The sequence below is a fragment of the Myotis lucifugus genome, unplaced genomic scaffold (assembly GCF_000147115.1).
Source record: "Myotis lucifugus unplaced genomic scaffold, Myoluc2.0 scaffold_207, whole genome shotgun sequence".
Lineage (NCBI taxonomy): Eukaryota > Metazoa > Chordata > Mammalia > Chiroptera > Vespertilionidae > Myotis > Myotis lucifugus.
In genome coordinates this window covers 1822220-1848454 of record NW_005871255.1, presented here as the reverse complement: position 1 = coordinate 1848454, position 26235 = coordinate 1822220, and the positions used below count along the sequence as shown (strand labels likewise).

Here is a 26235-nt window from a genome sequence, read left to right as displayed (position 1 = left end):
CTACTTATTCATAAATTATAGATTTTACTCTGTGGTGGATTTTTTTCATCAAACTTCAGTTCAGGCCTCTTCCAAGACCTTGTACTTGATTTTACATTTATAACTTCATATTCTTTTTAGTAGAGAAATCTGTAAACTGTATATACTTTAAGCAAGCCTATACTTTAAACAAACAAATTAGTAACCTAAATTGTCAGGAGGCAAAAATACAGAAAAGCATTTATTTGGGGTTTAAAGGAGCTGCAAATCTGGGCACACTGATTCAGGTAGCAACCCAAAGTGTCTGCTAGAGAAGACAGGGGGTTTTTAAAGGCAAAAGGAGAGTTTGCATAAGTCATTCATAAAGAATTTAAATTGGTGCTGGCACCAGAAAACTAACCTTGGCTAAACAAAATCAATTGCTAAAGCTATCTCGAAGTAAAAAGTCTATCTCTGTGAGGGGTTGCAGGTGTTCTTACAGCATCCTAGAATATTTATAGTTTTGCCTATTTCAAAAGTTCATGTTCTGTCCAGTAAGGATGTGCATGAGACCCATTTCTTTAATGGCCTCTTGACTCCATTTTAAAGCTCCTTAACACAAGTGACTTCATTTTATTTCATGTTTGACAAAATAGAGAGCCAGATATTTCTCCAGCAAAATAGCTTTATTCGGGAACAACAGAAACTTGTCATTTGAGACATGCAGTCTAAAGGTAAACCACTGCAAGTCCAGGGCAATGCTCCTTTATGGGCCTGGGAGGGGCAAAGTGTGTTGCTTAAGGTCTCTGTCTCCCTGGAGAGCACTGGGAAGCTTGCTCTACCACAGTGGTTCTCAACCCTGGCTGCACATTAGAATCGCCTGGGAATCTTTTTAAAATCCTGATTTCTGCAAGCTGGCAGCTCCTCCAGGATGAGAACTTCCCAATACGTCAATCTTTTCTTTTTTTCCCTTTTTCTTTCATTTTTAATGTTGACATTTATTTTAGGTGCTCCTCTTGCCCCCCTTTGCCCACCACTTTAGCCTCTCCTCCTGCCGCCTCAACAGGGGCTCTGAGGTCCCGAGGAGTCTGCGGGATCACACTCATCGCCCCGAACCTGGAAACCCGCGGTCCCAGGCTCTCCACATCCCTCCCGTCTTCCTTCCTTCCGCCCCATTTTCTCTCCGCCCTCCCCAAACTCCATTTTTCGCCCTTCTTCACACTCCACTCCCTATCGCCTATGAATTCCCAAAGCTGTTCCTTTCTCAGTTTCTGACTTGACTTTCATCACCTCCCCAGCCCCCCCAATTGCCCCGCCCCCCTTCCCAGAGACCCTTCGGGCTCCCAACGAGGCCACCTGCACTTTTGAGCCCCTTAAGCGCCTTTTCCGCTGGCCCCTTCCCCCGGGGGCCAAGTCCTCCGGCCGGAGCCGCCTGCCCTTTTGGGGGGCTTGAGCCCGAACCGGCTGGACCGGGTCGGGTTCCAGCCGCCTCAGGGAACAACCACAACAACATCCGCCAACGTTCAGGCCTCGCGCCAACTCTGGTTATTTTTATAGAATTATTATTATTTAAATATGTTTTTTATTGATTTTAGAGAGAGAGGAAGGGAAAGAAAGAAACATCTATCTGTTGATTCCAACCACAACCGGGCAGGGATCCAACCCACAACCGGGGCATGTGCCCCGACTGGAAATTGAACGATGTATGGGACGACAACCAACTGACCCACACCGGCCAGGGCTTTTTATTTTTTTATTCTTTTTATTTTGAGAGTATGTTTATTAAAGCTGGGGACACTGAAACAAGGAAGGGCCTAGGGTAGAGGAAGTAACAGGAGGGAGGCTAGGTGGGGTGGGCTGCTTTAAATGGTGTCTTTGGGAGCGGTTCAAAGTGTTTAGCTCAGTATGAGCTGCTGCTGCCCATTGCTCCCCTGGTTGCAAATTTCCTGGGGCCCCCTAGAGTTTAGGAGATGCATGCCTGTGGGGGGAAGAAGAGGTGGAAGGGAAAGTCAAGGACGTGCTCCCAGGAGGGAGAGTGCACCGAACATGGTTAATTTTGATAGAGGCAATTAGGCTTTTACAATATTGAAGTATATTTCTTTTAATCAGCTGTGGATCGAAACAGGCAGGGACCAGATGCATTAGGTGTCCTGTGACTATCTCAAAGGGTGACAGTTTATGAGTTCCAAAGAGGATGAATCTGAGATTTAGAAGGACCACGGGCAATGCTTTTGGCCAAGGTACTTGGAGGGTCTCTACGAATTTTGCCAGTTGAGTCTTAATAATGCCATTAGTGCATTCAACTAAACCTGAGGTTGAGGCATAGACTTGTCAAAGCACCTGATGGCTAAAATGGGTTCTCCAATCACTATGGAGTTCAAGAAGGGTTCCCCAGGTAGGAATAATCTTTTCCAAAAGCATGTCAGCCACAGAGGAGGCAGTAGGGAAAAGCTTCAGTCCAGTGAGAAAACAGACACACCATGACTAAGGGAAAAATGTGTGTGTGTGTGTGTGTGTGTGAATCCTTACCTGAGGATATTTTTTCATTGATTTTTAGAAAAAGTGAAAGGGAGAGAGAGAGAAAAACAACCAGGATAGGGATCGAACCTGCAACCCAGATATGTGCTCTTGACTGGGAATCGAACCTGTGACCCTCTGGTGGGAGAGCTGACACTCTAACCAGTTAGCCACACTGACTGGGGCCTAAAATATATTTTTATCAAAGTGGCAGGAAAGCTGTATAAAATCCATTTGTCAAACCTTGAATGGTCCATTAGGCAACTTAAAATGTCCAGGAGCAGTGCAAACAGGCTTCCCTGGGTTGTATTTTGGATAAGTGGGACAAGTGAGGTAAGCAGTCTTTGCAGCCTTATTAATATTTCCCTACCAATACTGGTACATGAATGCTATCATTTTGTCAGTGGACCAATGGTTGAATGCATGTACAGTAGTTAGGAGTGGGAATTTTAGTGTTTCTAGTATTTCTATCAGAAAAAAAACCCATGGCTATTTGTACTAAACTAGTGGCCCGGTACACAATATTTGTGCACATTAAAAGGGAATTAATTAGAGGAAATATTTTAATATTGTTATGTGCCCTTTCTCTATAATAGAAGTGTCAGAGATGAAAGAAAATTAGTAAAATGTATATGAAAATCTTCCTCCTGTCAGAGTCTGGGGCATGCCACGGGACCCAGAGTCAAGTCCCCGCCCACCTGTGCACGCCTTGAAATCACGTGAGACCCAGACCTGGCTGGCCTCACCCCCGTCAAGCCCCGCAGGGCGGGGGACATGGCCTCAGGTCCCCCATCAAGCCCCACTGAGTGGGGGGCGCAGCCTCAGGTACCCCGTCAAGCCCCGCCAGGTGGGGGTGTGGCCTCGGCCCCTGGCCCCTGTGCTGGGGTGGAGACGTGGCCTCAGGTCCCCTGGCCCAGCCTCAGGTCCCCTGGCCCCAGCGCAAGGGCATGAGTGCATGACGACCATTTGCATATTAACTCTTATATAGAACTAGAGCAGTGATGGAGAACCTTTTGAGCTCGGCGTGTCAGCATTTTGAAAAACCCTAACTTAACTCTGGTGCCGTATCACATATAGAAATTTTTTTTTGATATTTGCAACCATAGTAAAACAAAGATTTATATTTTTGATATTTATTTTATATATTTAAATGCCATTTAAGAAAGAAAAATCAGCCAAAAAAATGAGTTCGCGTGTCACCTCTGACACGCGTGTCATAGGTTCGCCATCACTGAACTAGAGGCTCGATGCACGGATTTGTGCACCGGTGGAGTCCCTCATCATGGCCTACGGGGATTGGGCCGAAACTGGCAGTCCAATGCAGCTGGCTGCTCCTGTCTTCCACTCTTGCTCATCCTGGCCCCACTGCGCCTACCGCCACTGCCACACTGCCACTCTGCTGTGGTCTTTGGGCTGCAGTGGCCAGCCATGAGCCCAGTGTCTGGCGCCCCTTGGTCAGCTGAGCGGGACTCTAGTGGGAGTGCACTGACCACCAGGGGGCAGCTCCTGCATTAAGTGTCTGCCCCCTGCTGGTCAGTGTGTGTCATAGCAACTGGCCGACTGGTTGTTCAGTCGTTAGGTTGTCTGGTCACTTAGGCTTTTATATATATAGATAGGGTTTTTTTAAAAAGTGTGCTAATACACAAAGTTTACCACTTTAAAATGTATAATTAATTAAGTACATTTACATTGTTGTGCAACCATCACCACTATCCATCTCCCAAACTATTTCATCATCCAAACAAACTCTGTACCCATTGAACGATAACTCCCCATTCCTCCCCACTCCCTCCTGCCAGCCCATGTAAATCCACTATCTGTCTATAAATTTAACTATTCTAGGTACCTCATATAAGTGGAGTCATTCAGTATTTGTCCTTTTGGTCTGGCTCTATTTCACTTAGCATGACTTCCAGGTTTATCCATATGTGTAGCATATATAAGAATTTCATTCCTTTTTAAGGCTGAGTAATATTCTCTTGTATATATGTCACATTTTGTTTTCCACTCATTCATTGTTGGATACCTCTTGACTATTTGGAATATGCTGCTATGAACATGGGTATACAAATATCTATTAGCCCTGCTTTTAATTCTTTTGGGTATATACCCAGAGTGGAATTGCTGGATCATGTGGTAATTCTGTGTAATTTTAGGAACCTTAGCCAAGGTTTTAATATTTAATTTTTTAAAAAGTCTTTTAGTCTTTTCATTTCAAAGAACATGCCCTCTAACCCTTTTGTAAGGGTCCCAGGGTCTGAGCTAAGGTACTAAAATCAGTGGTCAGGTTGATCAGGACAAGATGGCCAGAATAGCATGGTCCCAGGTCAGCTAGAAAGACAAAACCTAGGTTGAGGAGGGTAAAGGAGTCAAATATATGGTGATGGAAAGAGACTTGACTTTGGGTGGTGAGCACACAATGCGATATATGGATGATGTATTATAGAATTGTACACTTGAAACTTATTAGCCAATGTTACACCAATAAACTTAATAAAATAGATTATTGTATAAAGTTTACAGCTATTACTGACAATAAAAACTTTTGCAAAAAAAAAGAAAAGACAGAACTTTATGCCCAGAAATCTTCCCTGCTGTCAAGACAGATAGTTATTTTCACAAAGGACTTCTGAAAACCAGTAACCTGTAAGCCTGAAATTTTACTATTAAAAATACAGGATATGGTGCTAGCCGGTTTGGCTCAGTGGATAGAGCATCAGCCTGCCAAGGATCTTGGGTTCAATTGCTGCTCAAGGTCATGTACCTCTGTTGCAGGTTCTGCAGCCCCAGTAAGGGTGTGTTCGGGAGGCAACCAATCAATGTGTCTCTCTCAAGTCCATGTCTCTCTCTGTTTCTGTCTCTCTCTCTCTCTCTCTCCCTCCCTCTCCTCCTTCCCTTCCACTCTCTCTAGAAATCAATGGGGGGGGCGGGGGGGGGAATCCCCTGGTGAGGATTAAAAAACAAAACAAAACAGGATATGAAGAGTCCCCTTATAAAAAGAGTAGAATTTGTTGATAATCTAGCCAGGATCTGGGGATCAGGGGAGGTGGAATTGAACTGTGTGAAGGAAGCAAATTAAGCAGGGACAGAGATGAAAGGGGAATGGAAAAGGCCCCAACCACTGAAGCATGCCAGAGCTGGGTTCATGTGTTCCCTGCTTTGCCAAGACTCTGTAGGACTTAAGAACTCCTGTGGGGGAAAATATTGAGCTGCACAGACCTAAAAGTTTTCCTTCCCTTCCCTTCCCTTCCCTTCCCTTCCCTTCCCTTCCCTTCCCTTCCCTTCCCTTCCCTTCCCTTCCTTTCTTTTCCTTCCTTCCTTCCTTCCTTCCTTCCTTCCTTCCTTCCTTCCTTCCTTCCTTCCTTCCTTCCATCCTCCCTCCCTCCCTCCCTCCCTCCCTCCCTCCCTCCCTCCCTCCCTCCCTCCCTTCCTTCCTTTCTATCCTCACCTAGGGATATTTTTCCATTGAGTTTTGGAAAGAATGGAAGGGAGAGGGAGAGTCACAGAAACATTGATGTAAGACACATAGATTGATTACCTCTGCACGTGTCCCGATCAGGGCCAGGACTAGCCTGCAAACGCGGTACATGCCCCTGACCAGAATTGAATCCAGGACCCTTCAGTTCACAGACTGTTGCTCTTTCCACTGAGCCAAACTGGCTAGGGCTAAAGATTTATTTTTCAAAGAATGACCAAGAAGTCCATTTTGTCACCAATCAATGCAATTTCCAAAAGCTCAGCTCACAAAGAAGGAAGTTTAATAAATAACTGAAAATACCCCTGATTGAACCCCCAGGTTCTGTGAGTAGACTCATGGAATTCTAAAGAGGTGGCTGCCAAGTAACCAATGTAAACAGTTTGGAACATAGGAAACTAAGGAAGGTTTAAGAGCAAAATCTTGCTTCCCTTTGAAGACTTGTGGGAGGCTATTTTGAAGGTAATTTCAAAACACTGCTGCTTTACTGGTGTCTGAAAGGAGTTTATTAGCTCAGCTGAATGATGAGAGACAGTAGATGAAAGTAGATGAAAAGATTTTGGATTAGGTGTCAAAAGGGGCTTGCTTCAGGGGCTAACCAGTACGATGATCTGAGTCACGTCTCCTCTCTGGGCCTCCGTTTTGAAATCTGTAAGATAAGAGTAGGAACAGATCACCTTTGTGGCAGAGTTTCCACAGTAATCTCAGGAGACAGCAGTATATGTGTGTGATCGCATGGCTAGGAATGGAAATTAGAAAGCAGAGGGGGGAAAATGAAGGAAAATTTCTGATGAGAAAGAGGCAGCAGAGAAGGGATTTGAAACAAGTCCCCGATCCCGCTCTCCCTACCAACCAAGCTTCCATCATACATCCCACAGCTACCTCTTGGGGCTGTGGTTTCTTTAATGTGTTATAAACCCCCGATCTTGATGCAGAGGTCCTTTAACAATATCTAGGATGGGTAGGAAGAGATCAACTAAAGAACTTGTATGCAAATATACATACATAACCCATAAGCCACAGACAATAGGGTGGTAAAGGCCTGGGGTGAAGGGTGTGGGTGGGCTAGAAGGGGTCAATGGAGTAAAAAGGGAGCATATGTAATACTTTCAACAATAAAGGTTAAAAATAAAAAACAAACACTATCAGAAGCTGACTGCCCTCTGGGTGCTACTTCAGAACTTGAGAATCTGTGGGTGGAGGTGAGACTTACTTTTTTAAAGCTTTCAGACATGAACTGTGCTAAGGTTTATTGCTTTTTAGTCTTTTCTTCTGTGGCAGTTTCTACTGCTTTAATAACAGAAGGAAGAAAGCAAAATATTACTCTTTTTACACATATTGTTCAGCCCATGTCAACAGTTTCTGCAGAATAATAGTAGCAGACCCAGGAGGAGAGGGGAGGGAACAGGTAAGGTGAATAGAGAGTGGAACTAAATTGGGAACTTCTGAGAATTCACACATTTTGAGCTTAGATTCTTACATCAGGTTTTAACTGAAGGCATGTAGTTTAACCCTTCCAACCCCACACCTGTCTGTCCACCCAAGTACTAAAAGTGCAGAGAGAATGCTGGTGGTTGCTGCCTACCAGATTGCAGGGCCTCATCTGCACTTATGCCAGGTTGGAATAACTGTAGGATGCCATTTATTCAACTTCTTATGCTGTCAATGCACAAAGGCACCTGAGACCTGCCACTCTGCTTTGGGTTCTTAAGGGCTGTTTGTTGGGGGAGAGGACTGTGCCTCACAATGTTGGTCCAGGTAACATTTAAGTTTGGATAATATAAATATGGAGTCTCCAAACTCTATTCATAGGCATTTTCTTCCCTCTCTATGCTTCATCTTCTCCTTCTCCTCCTTCATCCCCTCCTCCTCCTCCTCCCCCTTCTTTAATCCTCACCAGAGGATATGTTCATTGGTTTGAGAGAGAGAGAGAGAGAGAGAGAGAGAGAGAGAGAGAGAAACACTGATTGGTTGCCTCCTGTATGCACCCTGACCAGGGATCGTATCCATAACCTTTTTGGTGTACTGGACGATGGTCCAACCAACTGAACCATCCAGATGGGCCTATGCACCTTCTCTTTTAATTGCCTACAGCTCAATACTACTAAACTGTTCCCTAAGTGCCCAGTGCATCTAGCTGTGGGACCTCAGACTTGCCTTCTAAGGACAATAGTTCCAAGGAAACATGGTTGGGAAGTGCAGAACCTGGCCTTACACTTATCTTCTGACTAAATCCATCCAGGACAAGCCTCTTTGGATCAAACCTTATAACATTTGTCCTGTCTCCATTCTTTTTCAAAATGTATCTGTCATGTATTTTCTTCTTTTTATATTATACTAGTGACCCGGTGCATGGATTCATGCACATTGAAAGGACATTAATTAGAAGGTGGTCAGCGGGGCGCGACTAGGTGAAAGGGGCTAGACATGCCCTGGAGCCAGCCTCCCGTGGTCCCTCCCTGGCATCTGCGGAGTGAGCGGGGTCCCTCCGGCAGGTGGGGTCCCTTGTCCTGGCCTGCGGGGATCGGGCTGAAATTGGCTCTCCAACATCCCCCAAGGTTTGCTGTTGTACAGGGTGTGGAACGCAAACGCAAGTGTACAGTAAACCAGATTCGGGGCCAACAGTGCCCCAGCAACAACATAACACATGGCCGAAGGTGAAATCGCATGGCCCCACGAGCAATCTGGCTCCCTCCTCTCTGGTTTTGGGGTGCATCACCCAAGAACTGCTGCTGCCAAGTCACTGCAGCTCAGCAGCTCCTGCATTGAGCATCTGCCCCCTGGTGGTCAGTGTGCATCATAGCAACTGGTTGGACAGTTGGACACTTAGCATAGTAGCCTTTTATTTAGAGAGATGATAACTATTCTTTGATAATCCTATATAATAAAAGGCTAATATGCAAATTGTCCCCTAGGGAGTTCCACTCACAGGGAGTTTGACCGCTTGCTATGATGTGTGCTGACCACCAGGAGGCAGCGTGAAACGAAGGCTCCAGCCAGCAGCCAGCAGCTGGCAGCTGGGGGAAGGAAGGCCCCAGCCTGTCCTGATTGCCGGCCAGGCCTAGGGACCCTACCCTAGTTTATAATAATTAATAATGATAACATGGTATTCTTTCTAGAATGTTGGCATTGTAACCAAAGATTCTTTATGTCCCAGGCTAATGGGCATATATCTAGGGATACCCCCCCCCCCCAGTCATTCCATATAGGTAGTCATCTTGTTTTTTTAAGTGTTTAGAATCAAAATGCCCCCTGCCTTAGGAGCAAGTTATTGATATACTGATATGTTAAGAATTATAAAATATTCCATTAGGCACTATGCAGGGCAGGAGAACACTAATATTGTTTTTTTAAAATATATTTTTTATTGATTTTAGAGAGGAAGGGAGAGAGATAGAGCGATAGAAACATCAATGATGAGAGAATCATTGGTAGGCTGCCTCCTGCATGCTCCCTACTGGAGATCAAGCCTGCAACCCAGGCATATGCCCTTGGCCAGAATCGAACCTGCGACCCTTTAGTCCGCAGGTCAACGCTCTATCCACTGAGCCAAACCGGCTAGGGTACTAATATTGTTTTTAACTAACAGTTTATTTTTAACCAGTAAAAGTAGGTACAATTTCAGGAAAACTATCACCTTGTGACCATCCTCTACCCTTGGGGCCATGTTGCTTTCGTGAAGAGATGGAACAACCAAATTCCATCTTATGTGCAAAAAATCCTAGAGGGATAGCATATCAATGATGTGGGACTTCATTTGAGTGAGGTTATCAATTTTGGCCTAGTGACATCTAGATGAAAGCTGGTCCTTAACAAAAGAAATCCACTGAGAGATGAGATTTAATACACAGAAGCCAGTGGGATAAATCAAGTCCTAAGGAGAGAAGGTACTGTGCTGAGTGTTATAAAGGAAAGAGAAATAAGTCAGATCTGAGCTAAAGGGCACCTTGTGCACAGGGCAAGCAAGGCAAGATAATTGTGTCATTGTGCATGCGGCCTACCTGCCCTCAGGGAAAGGCAAGGCCAGCACAGTGAGTGGTAGGGAGTGGGGCTTGAACCAAGGCCAGTGTGGCACAGAGGTTAAGTGCTCTGGAGCTGGACAATGGCAGTTGGGCTTGAAGCATCACTGCTCTACTTACAACCTGTGTGATCTGAAGTAACTTATCTACCTCTCTGAGCTGCGGCTTCTTCCCATAGGAAATAAAAACTATAATATCTTCCCTGTGTAAAGCCCTTAGCAAAGTACTCCCTAATTGTCAATTATCATTATTAGTCCAAGTAAGTGCTTCAGAAGAAAAAAAATTTTCGAAGCACTAAATCCAGGCAGTGGTTCTCTACAGTGTTTTCCATGCTAGCTAAAACCTGGAAACAGCTTGCCCAGTAATTAAGGAAGAGCTAAGATGATTTATACACTTGATAAAATATTTTGCAGCTGTTAAAAATTCTAACAATGATGACTATGAAACAATATGGAAAAGTACCAGGTGATTTTGAAGGCTAGCAGAGATAGGGCAATGCAGTTAGAGAGCACATATTTAATAATTGAAGTGTCACAGCATTAAAAGTTAAAACAACTGGCATGGACTAGAAGCAATTTATAAATTTTCATATGACATGGAGGCCCGGATAGATCAAGGAAGTTATGGAGCAGGCAGGAATTGAGCTGGGCCTGGGAAATAGAATTTGTGTTAAATATGGAAGAAAGGCTATCTATATATATAGACAGGCTAAGTGACTGACCGTACATCCATGTGGCTATCCACCCAACGGCCAGTACATATGACACGCACTGGCAATCTATGTATATAAAAGGCTAACATGCTATGTGTCTGTCCGGGTAATGACACCACATAGCAACGCCCGGCTTCCTCTCCCTAGTGACTAGCCTCCTTGCAGTTTCTCTAGCCCAGGAACAAGACTTGCTTTATAGCCAGGTGGAAACATTTTACACTAACCAAATGTCTGTGAAGTGTTTTCCCCTGCCTCATCTCATTTGATCCTCACAGAAGTCTTGGAGTAGGTAGATAGGAGACTTGGTGGAATCCTATTTTCGTTTCATTAGCCAGAAAACTGAGATTTAGTAGAAACTTGACCTGACTGAAAAGAAGTAAGAAATGGTGGAACTTGAAAATTACTTCAGGTTTTCTCACTGTGCAGAATATAGTCAAACACTGCTGTAGTTAAATATTTTACCCTTTGTTCTCCCTGCATGATCTACAATAATAATCTGCTTTGTGTTGATATTTACTACTGTGTTGCTGACAGTTACCTGAAAGAGAAGTTGGGGTGCTTCACTGGGCTGGAAGATGTTTAGCTAAATCAGAAAGCAGGCCTAACTAAGCAAGTTTATTCTATATCTATAAAAGGCTAAGTTGACATGCGCGGTACATATAAAGCTCTTGCTGGAGCCAATAACATGCGTATGTTTCGATCTGTCACTGTTGATCATGAATTTGGTTGACACTTCTATTATAGAGAAAGGGTGAATAGCAATATTAAAATATTTCTTCTAATTAATTTCCTTTCAATGTGCACAAATCTGTGCACCAGGCCACTAGTCTTTCTATATAAAAGGCTAAGTAACCAGCCGTCCATCCGTCCGACTGTCTGACCGGCCGGTACATATAACACACACTGGCAATTTAAAAATAAACGTTGACCCGCGCATGTGTGATACATATAAAGCTCTCACTGGCACCAATCTAGACAGAGTAGGAATATTCCTACCTGAACCCGTTTTCAGACATGGTCAGTTATATGTTGCTTTCTCTCAAGTTCAAAGAGCAAGTGACGTTAGAGTTAAAATTGTGAAGACTTCTGCCAGAAACCAATTCCAGCATGACAGCAGGGCTGAATCTGGGAATTGCTGGTGGCATTTCCCCAAACCTGAAAAGGGATAATTGTTGGCTGCCAGAAGGCTAAATGGGCATCTTAATCTACATGTTATTGCCTCCTACTGGCCAAACACCTGAACAGCCGTAGGCTAATTCCCCCATTCTGACAATGGACTCTGTACCAAACCCTGACCCTTTGAAGTGTATATCTCTGCCTCCCCTCAGGACAAGTTGTGTTAATAAAAAGCATGGGGTCCTGAGACGAGGAGACCTTAGACCTTAGACCTTAGACCTTAGACCTTAGACCTTACATCTTAGTTTCTTTTAAGCTAAGCTCCTCTGACCCCCAAATGCCTTTCAAAATTATGCTTCGTCTCTGGACTCCTATTTAATCTACGCACAGCCTACTCCAGATTTCCTGAACCTTTCTTGATGCTGGGACATCAGAGGAAAATTAGTCAAGCACTCTGAAAATGTTTTTACTCTTAATGTGGTACACAGGGAGATATTAGAATAAGTTTAATAAATTTATCAGTCATTATTTTTTTTAATATATTTTATTGATTTTTTACAGAGAGGAAGGGAGAGGGATAGAGAGTTGGAAACATCGATGAGAGAGAAACATTGATCAGCTGCCTCCTGCACACTCCCCACTGGGAATGTGCCCGCAACCAAAGTACATGCCCTTGACCGGAATCGAACCTGGGATCCTTGAGTCCGCAGACCGACGCTCTATCCACTGAGCCAAACCGGTCAGGGCATCAGTCATTATTTTTATCAATGTTGTTTTTATATCATGTTTTTATTGTTTTTATATCATGTTTTTGTTATATCATGTTATTGTTTATTTATTAATCAATTTATATATTATTTTCATATACATTTTACTAATTTTCTTTCATCTCTGACACTTCTATTATAGAGAAAGGGCGAGTAGCAATATTAAAATATTTCTTCTAATTACTTTCCTTTCAATATGCATGAATCTGTGCACCAGGCCACCAGTTTCATATAGAAGGCACAGATGGAAGCTCCACTATGTGAAGGGAGGGATACCCGGAGAAGAGCTAGGAGACCCCTTACATATCAGGACAAGGTCATTAACTGGGGATCACACTCATGGAGAACCCCGAGTGCCAGGTTGAGTTGTCTGAACTTTATGCTATAAGCCTTTGAACAGAGAGAAAGCAACGTTTGAGGAAAAACTGGGAGCATGGAATACTGTTGAAAAGCAGTTATCCCTCCTAAGAAGATGAGGGGCTGAGCTTTGGGGACAAGTGTGAGATTGGAAGCAAGGGTCTGATGCAAGTAATATTTGGAATGTTGTACCTTTTCTTTCTTCCATCCTTCTAATTCACACGACTTTCCCTCCTCCCATCTATCTTCCAAGTTCTTTTCTTTCTGTATTGCTATGGGTTACCAACTTCTATGACCTAGAGCTCTCACCAGTTCCTCTCGGCCCTTTAACAGGTCACGCCTCCAGGCCCTGCCTCTGGACCAGGCCGTGTGGCAGGAAGCATTTGCTGGGAAACAATGGCCAGGAACCAAAAGGAAAAGACCTTTCTTCCTCGAGTTCTCTATCGGTCACTCCCCCGACAGCTGAGAAGGGGCATGCTTTTCTCCTACCTAAACCCAAGAAGCACGGAGGAGTGCACCTCTATCTCCAGCGTGCCTCCAGTCTTTCACTTCAGCCCGCAGCACTGTGCAGACCTCAAGAACCAGTATTTTAAAAAGGCGGCTTCAAACCTTACCTTTTCTCAGGAGGTGGTGTGGCGGCGAGGGCTAGCCAGCTTTCCTTACAGCCAGTGCAGCTTCCATCACCTCTACAATGCAGACAGCATCATCCAGCCTCCCCACATCAGGAAGGCCCGGCCTGAGAAACCCGTCAGCTTCAAGTTGTCGGATTCTTCAAGTCCCTCAGCGAGGGTCACCTCCCAGGCTGAGAAAACAGAAAGTCCTACCTATTTTAGGAAGAAGCTAAGGAAGTCCAAGTCAGGAAGCACAGTCCAGAGAAAGTCTTGCCTTCCCATTCCTCTTTGCTGCATGGATCCAGACTTTCTGAGCCTGCCACCTACTCCAGATCTGGAACTGGAGGGGGAAACCTGGCTTCCGCCCCACGAGAAGGAGGCCAGAGCCTGGGAGGCCATCGTGCTGGAAAAGCTGGACAAGCGCACGGCCAGATGGATACAGAACAAGCGTCCTTTAAGGCCCGGGGTCTCCCCCAACAAGTGGCAGAGCTTCTTGCGCCAACAATACGACTGGAGCCACATCCGGGATGAGCTCAGTTCCGCCAGCGACCTGGAGCTCTTGAAAGAACTGGAGGAAGCAGAGATGGCGGATTTTGAGGAACAAAGTGTCACCCTGCCCACGGAGGAGAAAAAAGAGCCAGAGCTGCTGCTTCCTGTTTATTATCGGTAGACTGGCTGGGCCCCCGACATGCCTTTAAGAATCCTGGGCTTCCCTTCAAGGAATCCTGGGTGGGCTGGCTTACACTCTCCCTTCAACCTCTTGTGTTTTCCCTGCCAACCTGCTCTGTCCATCTGCTTAAAGTAAGATTTTCAACCTCAGCACTACCGACATTCTAGGTTGCAGAGGGCTGCGCTGTGTATTGTAAGATGTTTAACAGCATTCCTATGGATGCCACTGGTACTCTCCAGTTGTGACAACCAAAGATGTCTCCAGACATTGACACAGGGGACAGAATTGCTCCCCGGTGAGAACCAGTGCCGTTGAAGGGATTGGTTCTCAGCCTTTCCCTTTCTGCTGATCCAGTTATTGTCCAGGTGCTCCCAGAAATGTAAGCATGGTGAGAGTAAGGAAGGCAGAGCCTCCTGGCTCTGAGGTTTGGTCCTGCCTCCCTTTGAATAAGAAGCCAGCATGTCACTGACTCAAAAACTGACTGGCAGCAGGGCAGAGAAGTAGACAACCTGAGAGAAGAGGGTTGCTGTGCGTGTCTCAGATTTTTCCTCCTCATTTATAGCTAGAGGGAGGCCTGGAGCTATTATGATACCTCTCATTCCCAAAAGTGAACTAAAAATAAGTGGAAGCTCATTTATTTATCCATTTATTAGTAAAATAGAAATCACATGCCCACTACTTTCCGGTTACTTTGCAAAATGCAATGTAATGAGATAGACACGAACCTATCTTTTAAGGTGCTTACAGTCTGTCCAACAAACATTAAGTAACCACACATAATGAAGTGAGGTACTGTAGGAGGAGGGTCCCCTTCCCCAAGTCCGTGTATCCACCAAGGGCACCAGCGTTAAAGGAGGGTAATGCTGGGAGGATGGGACTGTATTGTGCTGTCCAGTGGCTACAGAAGGAGTGGCTCCACCAGGGAAGAGGAAAGGTGGCTGCAGTCAGGCCCTTCTGGCAGCTCCATATTCAAGTGGACCTTGGGGTCAAGGCCAATAGTCAGATAGAGGTGTTCTTTAAATGCTCATGTGTGTATGCGTTGAGCTTAAAAAGGAAACGGAGCCTGGCTGGTGTTGCTCAGTGGTTTGAGCGTCATCCCATGCACCAAGAGGTTATGGTTTGATTCCCAGTCAGGGCACATTCCTGGGTTGCAGGCTCGATCCCCGTAGGGGGCGTGCAGGAGGCAGCCAATTGATGTTTCTATCATCTCTCTTTCCTTCTCCCTTCCTCTCTCTCTCTAAAAATCAATAGAAACATATTTTTTTAAAAAATAGGAAAGGGAGTGAGCTGTGGATCTGATGGAAACGAGAAAGTCCATCTCCTACCTTTCCCCCCCTTTTCTCCCTCTCTCCCTCACTCCGGCCAAGGTTGCCCAGTTACTCGCCTCAGGAGCAGGGTGTTGAAACAACATCTGACAACAAGGCCGCTGAGGATATCAACAAGGAGATCACCTGCCAGTCCCCAGTCCAGAGCTACATCCGGCAGGTGACTCGCCGAGCTGGAAAGTTTGCTTACTCCACCGACAACACCTTTGAACAGGAGATTTACTTTGGTAATAGAGCTGGGGCCCTTTGGTGGGGGCTAAGGTAGATACGGAGATGGAAGGTAGCTGGGGGATGACACAGTCATGGGTGTGGATGAGGCCCTGGGTGACCCAGGTGTTCATGGTAACATTTCCATAACATTCCCTGGTTACTCTCATACGAGCTCTTTGCGTGTGGGTTTGTTTTTTTTAATTTTTGTTTTTGCCAGGGGTGTGTGTGGGGGGAGGGGGGAGATGTCTGGTGGGGAGAAAATGGTTCTTCTTCTTCCTCCTTTCTCTAGCTTTCTATCCTTCTAAGGAGGCAGTGGAGGGTGGGATTGTAAAGCAAGCAAGATTTGGCTTTGGGAACAATCTACCTCTTCTCTGTACACCCTTCTCCTCTCACTTTGAGATATCCCCCCACTGAGGTGCTATATTGGAAAAAAATATATCACAGGCTTTGGAGTCAGGCAGATCCGAGGTTAAATCCTGGCTTAATCCTTTCCTACTAACCTTCAGCAAATGATATAATCTCTCTGAGCCTTATGTACCTTATTTGTAAAGCAGTATTAAGAAAAATGCACTTAATGTAAACAGTAGACAAGAAAGCATTTACAATGCGTCTTGCCCAACGCCCAATAAATGCCCACCACCTTCCCCTCCCGCTCACCTGGGCTTTCCCTTTAGATGCCTGGGCTTCCAGGATGCACGATCTAGGTCTGCATGTTCCACACTGTTCATCCTTTTCTACTCCCATCTTGTTCCTAAAGCGCTATAAACGGAACGTATTCTTAAAGTGCTTAAGAAAAAGTATTGATGGAGAATAAGAGATGAATTAGGTGGCCCTTCATTAGTAAATAGCTTTTCATAGTGAGAAAGGCTCTGCCTTGACATCCAGGCCTCACAGAGCACGACAACCATGCGTCCTAGGGACTTCAGAGGAGGGTAAAGTGAAATTGGATCTGGTCCTGGTGACTAACAACCCAGGAGGAGAGAGAAGGAAGGTGCTGGGGACTCATTCTTTCTTTCTTATTTTTTGTCCCCTCTGTATATTTTATTTATTTGACTCATTATTTCCTTATCTGTTCATAGATAAAGTCCAGATCATCCACCGGATTGGTGCAAAGAGAGACCAAATTTTCCTGGAGAATCTCAACCAGTACCACAAGCAGCTAGCTAAGGTCTTCCCGGAAACCCCAGAAAGGTGGACCTCCCAGCCAGTTCCTGAAGCACGTAAGCAGGAAGCTGATAACGGGCATAAAGATGGAAGTGTGGCCATTTCTTTTCTTTTAAAAATTCTCACCGAGAATGTGTTTTTATTGATCTGAGAGAGAGAGAGAGAGAGAGAGAGACATTAATGGGCTGCTCCCTCTCCCCCCCCCCCCACCCCCACCCCCCAACTGCCTGTTTGTGTCCCAACCAGGGATTGAACCCGACCGACACCTGCTGGTGTAGGGGACAATGCTCCAAACAACTGAGCCACACTGGCTCGGGCACCATTTCTTTAAGGTCCCTGTTTCAGAGGGCAGGGCACCACCAGCATCCAGGAGAGTCTCTTCCTACCGACTAGAAGTCATCTCCCTGCCCTGGCCATTGGTTGGGCATCATCCCATGCACGGAAGGGTTGGCGGTTAGATTCCCGGCCAGGGCACATGCCCAGCCGATGGATGTTTCGCTCTCACATTGATGTTTTTCTCTTCCCCTCAATAAAAAATCTTTTTTAAAAATCATCTCATAAAATGATAAAATAGTAACTATAACTAGGAAGAGGTTTTGTGAAGCATTCATTCAGTTGAAATAAAATAAAACTTAGGTGTAATAAGTGCCAATAATTACATCTTAATGCTTCCAGGGGACGCTTATCAGACCCTGATCGAGTACTCTGCTCTTTTTCGTTGGGCTGGCTCTACCCTCCCACTCCATACTCAGGCCAATATCTGCTTCTCAGGCCATAGCAGCATCCTCTACCAGTACATCATTTTGATTATGTAAGACAGAGAAGGTAGAGAGAGGGAAGGAAAATAGCCAAGAAATGAGCTAATGAAACAAAAAGTGCCCATTCTCCAAGAAACTATGTATCCATTTCCCATGACTCTTTTCTTTGCAGTGTCACTGTTGAGGTGGTCCCCTCATGTGCAGAAACTAGTAGCAGTAGTGACCCATTCTTTTCCCACCCACCCCTAAACCTCTGTCTCTAGTGCTGCCTGGCTAGGTATCAGTCATTAGAGTGGAGATGCTACTCATGGTGGCTATGCATAGCTTCCCCAGTACCCACACCCACTCCTCCTTTGTTGAGGACCGCTATTATAAAGCAGCAGAGAAAGCACCCCAGCAGAGCCTTGGGTTAGGTCTTGGCAAGTCACCTTCTGGAGCTTTAGTTGCTTCATTAAAACGGAGACACTAGCCCTAGCCAGTTTGGCTCAGTGGACAGAGCGTCAGCCTACGGACTGAAGGGTCCCAGGTTTGATTCCGGTCAACGGCACATGCCGGGGTTATGGGCTCAATTCCCAGAAGGGGACCTGCAGAAGGCAGCCAATCAATGATTCTCTCTCATCATTGCTGTTTCTATCTCTCCCTCCCTCTCCCTTCCTCTTTGAAATCAATAAAAATATCTATAATAATAAAAGCATAATATGCTAATTAGACCAGACAGCCGAACGACCTTCTGGACGTCCTTCTGGACGAAGCCTGGGCTGTGAGGGCTGAGGCAGCCACCGTGGCTGCGAGGGCCAAGCCCCTTGCACAAATTTTGTGCTTCGGGCCTCTAGTATTTTTTAAAAAGAAAGAAACAAAGTGTACAGCCTGACAGAAAACTCTCTTAGTGTGCCTAGATCATCATGGTTCCTATATACCAAGCACAGGTTTTACAGTACACATCACAAAGGCACCATCTGTTTCTGCCAACCAAGTGTACTGTGCCTTTTCTCCCATAGACAGACAAGGGGTTGTTTCTTTTTATGCTCCCTTTAGGTGACTTCTGAGGTGGAAGGTGGCAAGTGGATGTATTTCCACCTGCCTGGAACTCAAGGGCTAGAAGTAAAATAAATGTTGGTAGTTGTACATGTTTATTCTCTTAAGAGTTTAACTGGCAGCGATTTAAGACGTTCTGACCACATCGATTTTAACTCCCTGGGCAGGGGGATACAGGAGGAACAGCTACTTCTCACTTCCAGGAAAGGGATTTTAAGAAGGCAGAGAGAAGTGGGGGAATGTCATATGGCCAAGGATCTATTCACTGGGAGCTGACCTGTCTGGAGCTGGTTCTATGGCTTCTGGCTGTGCACATCCTACACTGCAAAGGAAGGAATCCCTGAACTCAGGGTGACTGAGTTCCCCCAGTGTGATCAAGCTGGGTGAGCACCATTTTTAGGGTGTGCTCTACATGAGCCTCTGAGCTAGATTGCCCTGGAGTCTCACAGGACTCTATTTACATTAGAAGAAGTGGTAGAAGCCCTCCTTGCTCAAAGAAAAGAATTGATTCAGAGCAAATCTAAACACGTTTGAGTTGGAATGAGATCTGGAAAAACAGAAACTGCTGATAGTGACAGATTAGAACATGAAACTGAGAAGCAATGTGGCAAATAATGAAATTAGTAGTCTGGAAATGTTTTGTTTTCTTTTTAAAATATATTTTTATTGATTTCAGAGAGAAAGGGAGAGGGAGAGATAGAAACATCAATAATGAGAGAGAATCATTAATTGGCTGCCTCCTGCACACCCCGACTGGGGATTGAGCCCGCAATCTAGATATGTGCCCTGACCTGGAATCAAACCGTGATCTCTTGGTTCATAGGTTGCTGCTCAATCACTGAGCTACGTTGGCCGGGCCGGAAATATTTTTATCTGTTTTGCCTTCTTCTCTACACAACTACTCCTCTGAGAAAGACGCTTTCTGAATCTCATATCAGGGATCACATTAAGTCTAGAAAAATATAACAGCTATAACTTTTTATATAACAACTATCCCATCTAATAAAAGAGTAATATGCAAATTAACTGTCACTCCATCACAAAGATGGCAGCGCCCATAGCCATAAGATAGCGGCGCCCAGTGGTGGCGGTTCCAGCCTCGCCGTTCCATCGCTGCTGGAGTGTCTGGGCCTGTCACCTGGCCGGGGGCCACGGGGGCAAGCAGCGAGGCATGATCCGCCCACTCCGGTGGCCGATCCAGCCTCGCTGCTATGCCACTGATGGAGTGTCCCGAGGCAGCGAACACAGGAGCAGAGCCGAGGCAGCGGAGACAGGAGGGAGCGAGGCAGTGGAGAAGGGCGGGCTTCAATCCCTTCTCTGCTTCGCTCCAGCCAAAAGAAGCCCTATTCTTGCAGGAATAGGCCTGAGGAAGCCCTATTCTTGCAGGAATCTTTCAGCAATGGGCCTCTTGTACTTATATAATACTAGAGGCCCGGTGCACAAAATTCATGCACTCGGGGTGTGTGTGTGTGTGTGTGTGTGTGTGCGTGTGTGTGAGGGGGCGGGGTCCCTCAGCCCGGCCTATGCCCTCTTGCAGTCCAGGAGGCCTTGGGGGATATCCGACTGCTGGGGAGCGGGCCTAAGCCATCAGTCGGACATCCTTAGCGCTGCCACAGAAGTGGGAGAAGCTCCCACCACCACCACTGCCCTCGCCAGCTGTGAGCCCGGCTTCTGGCTGAGCAGCGCTCCCCCTGTGGGAGCACACTAACTACCAGGGGGCAGCTCCTGCATTGAGCATCTGCCCCTGGTGGTCAGTACACGTCATAGCGACCGGTCATTCTGCTGTTCGGTCAATTTGCGTATTAGCCTTTTATTATATAGGATTTTCTTCTGTTCTCAAAGTTCCAACTGTTATTTGTCCTAATTAGGAAAATTTCAGAGATGCTAAAATCTTTAAAATTTAGCAGCTTGAAGGACCATTCTTCCTACCAAATTAAAAGCATAAAAAGAACAATTAAACTAGGAATTAATGGCCCATTATACTCTAAATTGCAATATATCAAATATCAAATTTTAGGAGCAAACCCTTTTACATCTATAATTATAAAAACCCAGTGGCCCTAACGCTGTAACAACCAAAGACCAGCGCAGGTGGGCAGGGCTGTGAGCGCGGCGAAGCGCGTGTGGATGGGCGGGGCTGCAAGTGTGGCAGGGCTGCCCGTGCGGGTGGGCGGGGCTGCACAATTTTGTGTGCTGGGCTTCTAGTATAAACATATTTATGTGCCTAAAGGCTGCACAATTTTGTGTGCTGGGCTTCTAGTATAAACATATTTATGTGCCTAAAGATTTATTACACTTATAGAAAGGCTTGTAAATAGCTCAGCTTTCCCCCCCCACCACCTTTCTCCCCCACCATCGTGGCTTCTCATGTCTGTAGTCACAGCTCCCTGTGGCACTTGTGCTCAGTTCCCTTTATAACCACAGGAAAGTTTGCTCTTGAGAACATTGTTTTGCCTTGGTCTTCGTCAGAAATAGGAATGAGATGCTGGTTGGAACACAGGGCCTAGGGCAGGACCTCATACTGGCACACTGCACAGCTTGCAGGCCCGTGAAAGGAGCCCCGCGCTGGACTGCTCTGCCCACCCCAGTCAAGGATCTGCTGGTGCAGGGGAGTGAGGACATGTCCATTAAGGCCAAGAAACTGAAGATGCTGGCAGATTCACTGAAGGAGGATGTGCCCTGGAAACTGCTGGTCCTGCGGAGGATGCTGCAGGAATGGAGGACTGCCTGGGCTCTGAGTGAGTGAAGGGCGTGGGGGGCGGGACATCAAGAGGTATCAGTATGTATTTGTGGAGGATGAGAGTCTCAGCTTGGACTGGTGTTTGAAAATCCATCCCTCTCATAAAACATAAAAATCTGGTTGCCTCATCAAGGTTAGACTAGACAAGAGCCTTTCTTTTCACACAATGCTAGTTGACATATGAATACTTTTTGCATGGGTGGGTTTTACTTCAGTAATCTGTGAAAACTCACTATGTTGAGAACTCTTCACAGGCAGGGACCCTAACTTACCTCTGAAACCTTATGTTCACTAAATAATGCGTGAAGGGAAGGCTGAAACATGCTGTCCAAGCAATGGAAATGTAATGGTGGTCAAAAAATTCCCAAGAAACACTTATAACTATTTTATTCACATGGTAGTTGTCTGTGGTATAAACCACCCCTCTCCAAAATTCATTCCTGGAGTTGGGATTATCCTATATCTACTCTGCCCTCAGAGATATGGGAGTAGAAGTCTGAGTGCCTGGGGCAGAGTAAGCACCTGGCAAGGACTGTTGAAAGCTATAAGATTTAAGGACTCAAGGGCTGTTGTCTTTCAGAACCTAAGAAACTAATTTAGCTACTGCAGGAAGAAGAGAGGTGATCCATTTCATAAACTGGATCAGATAAACATAAAAGAGTTGAAAAAGAGATACCAAGTAAAAGCCACTATTAGGGAGCAACTACAGATGGTGGGAGCACTGAAATGAAAGCTTGATACCTACAAAGAGCAGTTAGCAATACAATGAGAATGACCTTGAAAGCCAGATGGAGGAGCCCTCAAAGGCAAGGAAACCTGAGGGTAACTTGCCAGGTATCTTGCTAAACTTTGTCTAGTTAACTCATGTACTATTCAGTCACTCAACATGGTAGATTCTAGTATTATTCCCATTTTACAAATGAAAAATCTCAGGCTCAGACAGGTTAAGTAACTTACCCAAGGTCACACGGCTAATAATTGTGATTCCAAACCAGGTATGTCTGATAACAAAGTGCCCGTAACCACTATGTTTTCCAGATGGTACCAGTGAAGCTATTTAAGAGCGAGAGACAGAATATAGGATGAGATTTGGGGCGGGGGGAAGTTGTTTGGGACTGAACTAGAGAGTATATGGATCATCAGAGAAATAACCTCCCTAAGGAGAGAAATAACCTCCCTAAGGATCCCATCTCTGAGGCCCTTTATTTTTCTGAGCTAATGTTTTGCTTGAATTGTCGGGGGTGGGGGGGGGGGGGGGGCTGCAGTATGTATCTAACCCTGACCAAGTGGTTCTCATCTCACTTTGCTCCCTGCGTCACAGTCATCGAGTGGCGCCATAAGACAATAGAGGGTCTGCTGCGGGGCTTGGTGGACATGCATGATGATATTCGGATCCAAGCCATCATCACGTGTGCCACCGCCGCTTTGGAACGGCCCCGGATTGCCATCAGGCAGGGAGACTCAGGTGAGAGCCAGAACTGGACTGTTTGAGCATACTAACTACAGGTTTCCCCTGCTATCCGAAAGTAGAACGCTCCTATGAAACCCTTTGTAAGCCAAAGTGGTGTGAAGCGCAGCATTATCTCCCACTTTCTGAAAGCTCAAATGTGCCACTTCGTGTTCATGGAAGTCATTAGTATGGTAATGACATTTTTTAAATGCGAAAATCCTCTTCAGTTTTCTTTCAGTTAGCAAAAACAGGTTTAACAAGACACAGGACCCAATGATCCTATATAATAAAAAGGTAATATGCAAATTGACTATCACACCCTTGCACAAGATGGCCACCCCATGTTGTCAAAATAGCCACCACAAGATGGCCATCACAAGATGGCCGGCAGGGGAGGGCAGTTGGGGGCAATCAGGCTGGCAGGGGAGGGCAGTTGGGGGCAATCAGGCTGGCAGGGGAGGGCAGTTAGGGGTGACCAGGCTGGCAGGGGAAGGACAGTTGGGGGCAATCGGGCTAGCAGGGGAGCAGTTAGGCATCGATCAGGCTGGCAGGGGAGTGATTAGGGGGTGATTAGGCTGGCAGGCAGAAGCGGTTGGGGGCAATCAGGCAGGCAGGCAGGTGAGCAGTTGGGAGCTAGCAGTCCTGGATTGTGAGAGGGATGTCCCCGATTGGAGAGGGTGCAGGCTGGGCTGAGGGACACACACACCCAGTGCACAAATTTTGTGCACAGAGCCTTTAGTGGAAACTATAAATGCCATTGAAAGGACATAAAACCAATGGACCCTGATTCCTCAAGCACCCTCTCAGATATCACCTTTTATGTGAAGCCTGGGCTGACACTTTTTCTTCTCTGCTGCAGGTAGCATCCTAATATTATCCCAGTCCTAATATTTATCACTCTATCATAATTGTTTACTTTTCTGCCATCGCTAGCAGGCAAGGAACTCTCTCAGGGCAGGGACTATTTTGGCTCTACAAAACTGCCAGGTTTTTAAAGTTTCATTTCACTTATATCCTGTCTATTGAGTTCCAGATATGGGCATTTTTCCTTCAAGTTTTCAAATTTGTTGCTTCCTGTGCTGGAAAACTCTTCTTCTCTTCATATGATTAATTTCTATATTTTCCCTTCAGTTTTCAGCTAAGGTGTCACCTCCTCTGAGGAGTCTTCCCTGCCCCACCACCCAGACTTGGTTTGGTGTCCCTGCTAGACATGTGTCCACACATATACATTTTTTATTATAAATGCTTATTTCCTTGGGTATTAAATGGGATGATATATTTTCAGTGCCTGTCACATAGAAAAAACCTTCAATAAACAGCAACATATATCATAATCTTATCCCCAAATCTTCCACATACATACAAACATCTTTATCTTCCGCCAGAACTATGCCTTTCACATGATCCCTTTCACGTGTCCTCAGTGTCTAGATTTTGTTTTGTTTCCTCCCCACACCTTCCCAAAGAAAATGATCTACTCATTATTTCTTGAGATAATCAATTGCTTCTATTCCCCTGAAATATATATTTCCATCTAGGTCATTCTTAACACATGGCATAGTGGATTGCAGCAGTAGTACAAAGGATAGATTAGAAGTCCTAAAACCTTAGTCACAGGTCCAGCTTCTTGGAAGTCGGTTAACTTCTGAGTTTCAAATTCCTTATCTATAAAGTGAGGATAGTTGTGGACAAAAGGTTAATAAAATCCTTCCCCTTCTACTTGAGAATTTGAGCTTTAATTAAATGCATACCTGTTACTCTGCTAACCTGATAAGGACAGGAACTATCTTTATAGGCAACACTGTTTCTGATAAAAATGAACCCTGACTGATTAGTTACATTTGGACTGGGAAGAACTATAAATGAAATGTAAATATGTAAAGGGGCACCATCCTTCGGGTTTCCATGAATGCTGTGACTTATATAACAGCATTCCCTTTAGGGACCCTAAGATGATATCTGTGGAGTTGTTATAAGAGATCCTAACTCCAGTGAAACATAAGACTTGTCCTCAAAGTGTCTTCCATAGTCCTGAGGTGTCCCCAGAGGGATCTGTGGAATGCTATACAAACCACCTCAGGAACTCTGGCCAAAAGGAGTGCCTGAGGCTGCCCTGTTGGCAAACTGTGCTCCCATCCTATATCCTTCAGAAGACTGGTACTGAGTGGCTAATAACAGTGTTGGCCTGTTTGTTAAACATACACGTATTTCAGGTGAGCTCTGCAGTAATATCTGCCTTGTCTACTTCAATAAAGGTTGGAAGAATGAATATGAAAACACTATATAGATGGCAAAGCACTACCTAAATATAATTGCTATTATTAAAAATAATAGCCCTAGCCAGTTTGGCTCAGTGGATAGAGTGTCAGCCTGCGGACTGGAGGGTCCCAGGTTTGATTCCAGTCAAAGACATATGCCTGGGTTGTGGGCTCGATCCCCAGTGGAGGGTGTGCAGGAGGCAGCGATCAATGATTCTCTCTCATCATTGATGTTTCTATTTCTCTCTTCCTCTTCCTTCCTCTCTGAAATCAATAAAGAAATATACTTAAAAAATAATATAAAAGTACAAAATGTAATGTAAAAATACAAAAACATATAGGGTAAATAGGTTGATTTTTATCACTAAAACTAATGGTGAAAGTCACCATAGCCTAGCTGGAAACATTCTTCTTTGGCTTGAATATACCTTCTTTGAGGCCAGATGAGAAAGGATGGAACTGGCATACCCAGCACAGAAGTGGGTCATAAAATCCTGCCCATTGTAGGGGCCCATAGAAGTAAGCACCTGCGACTGGCATGCGGCTATGGGAAGGAAGCTGTTTCAGAGAAAAGCAAAGGGGCCAGCACTCCCTTCTTCAGCTCTCTTTTGATCACAGACGAGAAGACTGTGGAAGCCCCATCAATCCAGGACTTGCCAGAGGTTCTACTCCCGCCTCTGGAGGCTGCTCTTGGTGACCAGAATTTCAATGTGCAGATGGCAGCAGCAATATGCCAATATGCCATACAGTCACATAATCCCCTTGCCCGGGACATCATGCATACTGCCCTTTTGAAAGGTGAGGAACTCTCCGTTTCTTCTGACCTGGGAATATGGGGTAAAGAGGAGATATCTTTTTTTATATATATAAATATATATTTTATTGATTTTTTTACAGAGAGGAAGGGAGAGGGATAGAGAGTTAGAAACATCAATGAGAGAGAAACATCGATCAACTGCCTTCTGCACACCTCCTACTGGAGATGTGCCCGCAACCAAGGTACATGCCCTTGACCAGAATCGAACCTGGGACCTTTCAGTCTGCAGGCCGACGCTCTATCCACTGAGCCAAACCGGTCAGGGCAAGAGGAGAT

At 45.4% G+C, this 26235-nt stretch overlaps 1 protein-coding gene across 1 annotated transcript in view; it reads left to right on the top strand.

Annotated features, from left to right (window-relative positions):
* The first annotated feature begins 13009 nt into the window (after positions 1-13009).
* The window catches only part of HEATR4 (HEAT repeat containing 4), a 41056-nt gene continuing 27830 nt past the window's right edge, over positions 13010-26235 (top strand). Inside the window, exons 1-6 of the mRNA XM_023761326.1 lie at positions 13010-14198; positions 15570-15754; positions 16817-16957; positions 21232-21432; positions 22756-22899; positions 25761-25940. Of these exons, the coding sequence (XP_023617094.1) occupies positions 13318-14198; positions 15570-15754; positions 16817-16957; positions 21232-21432; positions 22756-22899; positions 25761-25940 (1732 nt within the window). The 5' untranslated portion in view covers positions 13010-13317. The remainder of the gene's footprint in view (positions 14199-15569; positions 15755-16816; positions 16958-21231; positions 21433-22755; positions 22900-25760; positions 25941-26235) is intronic.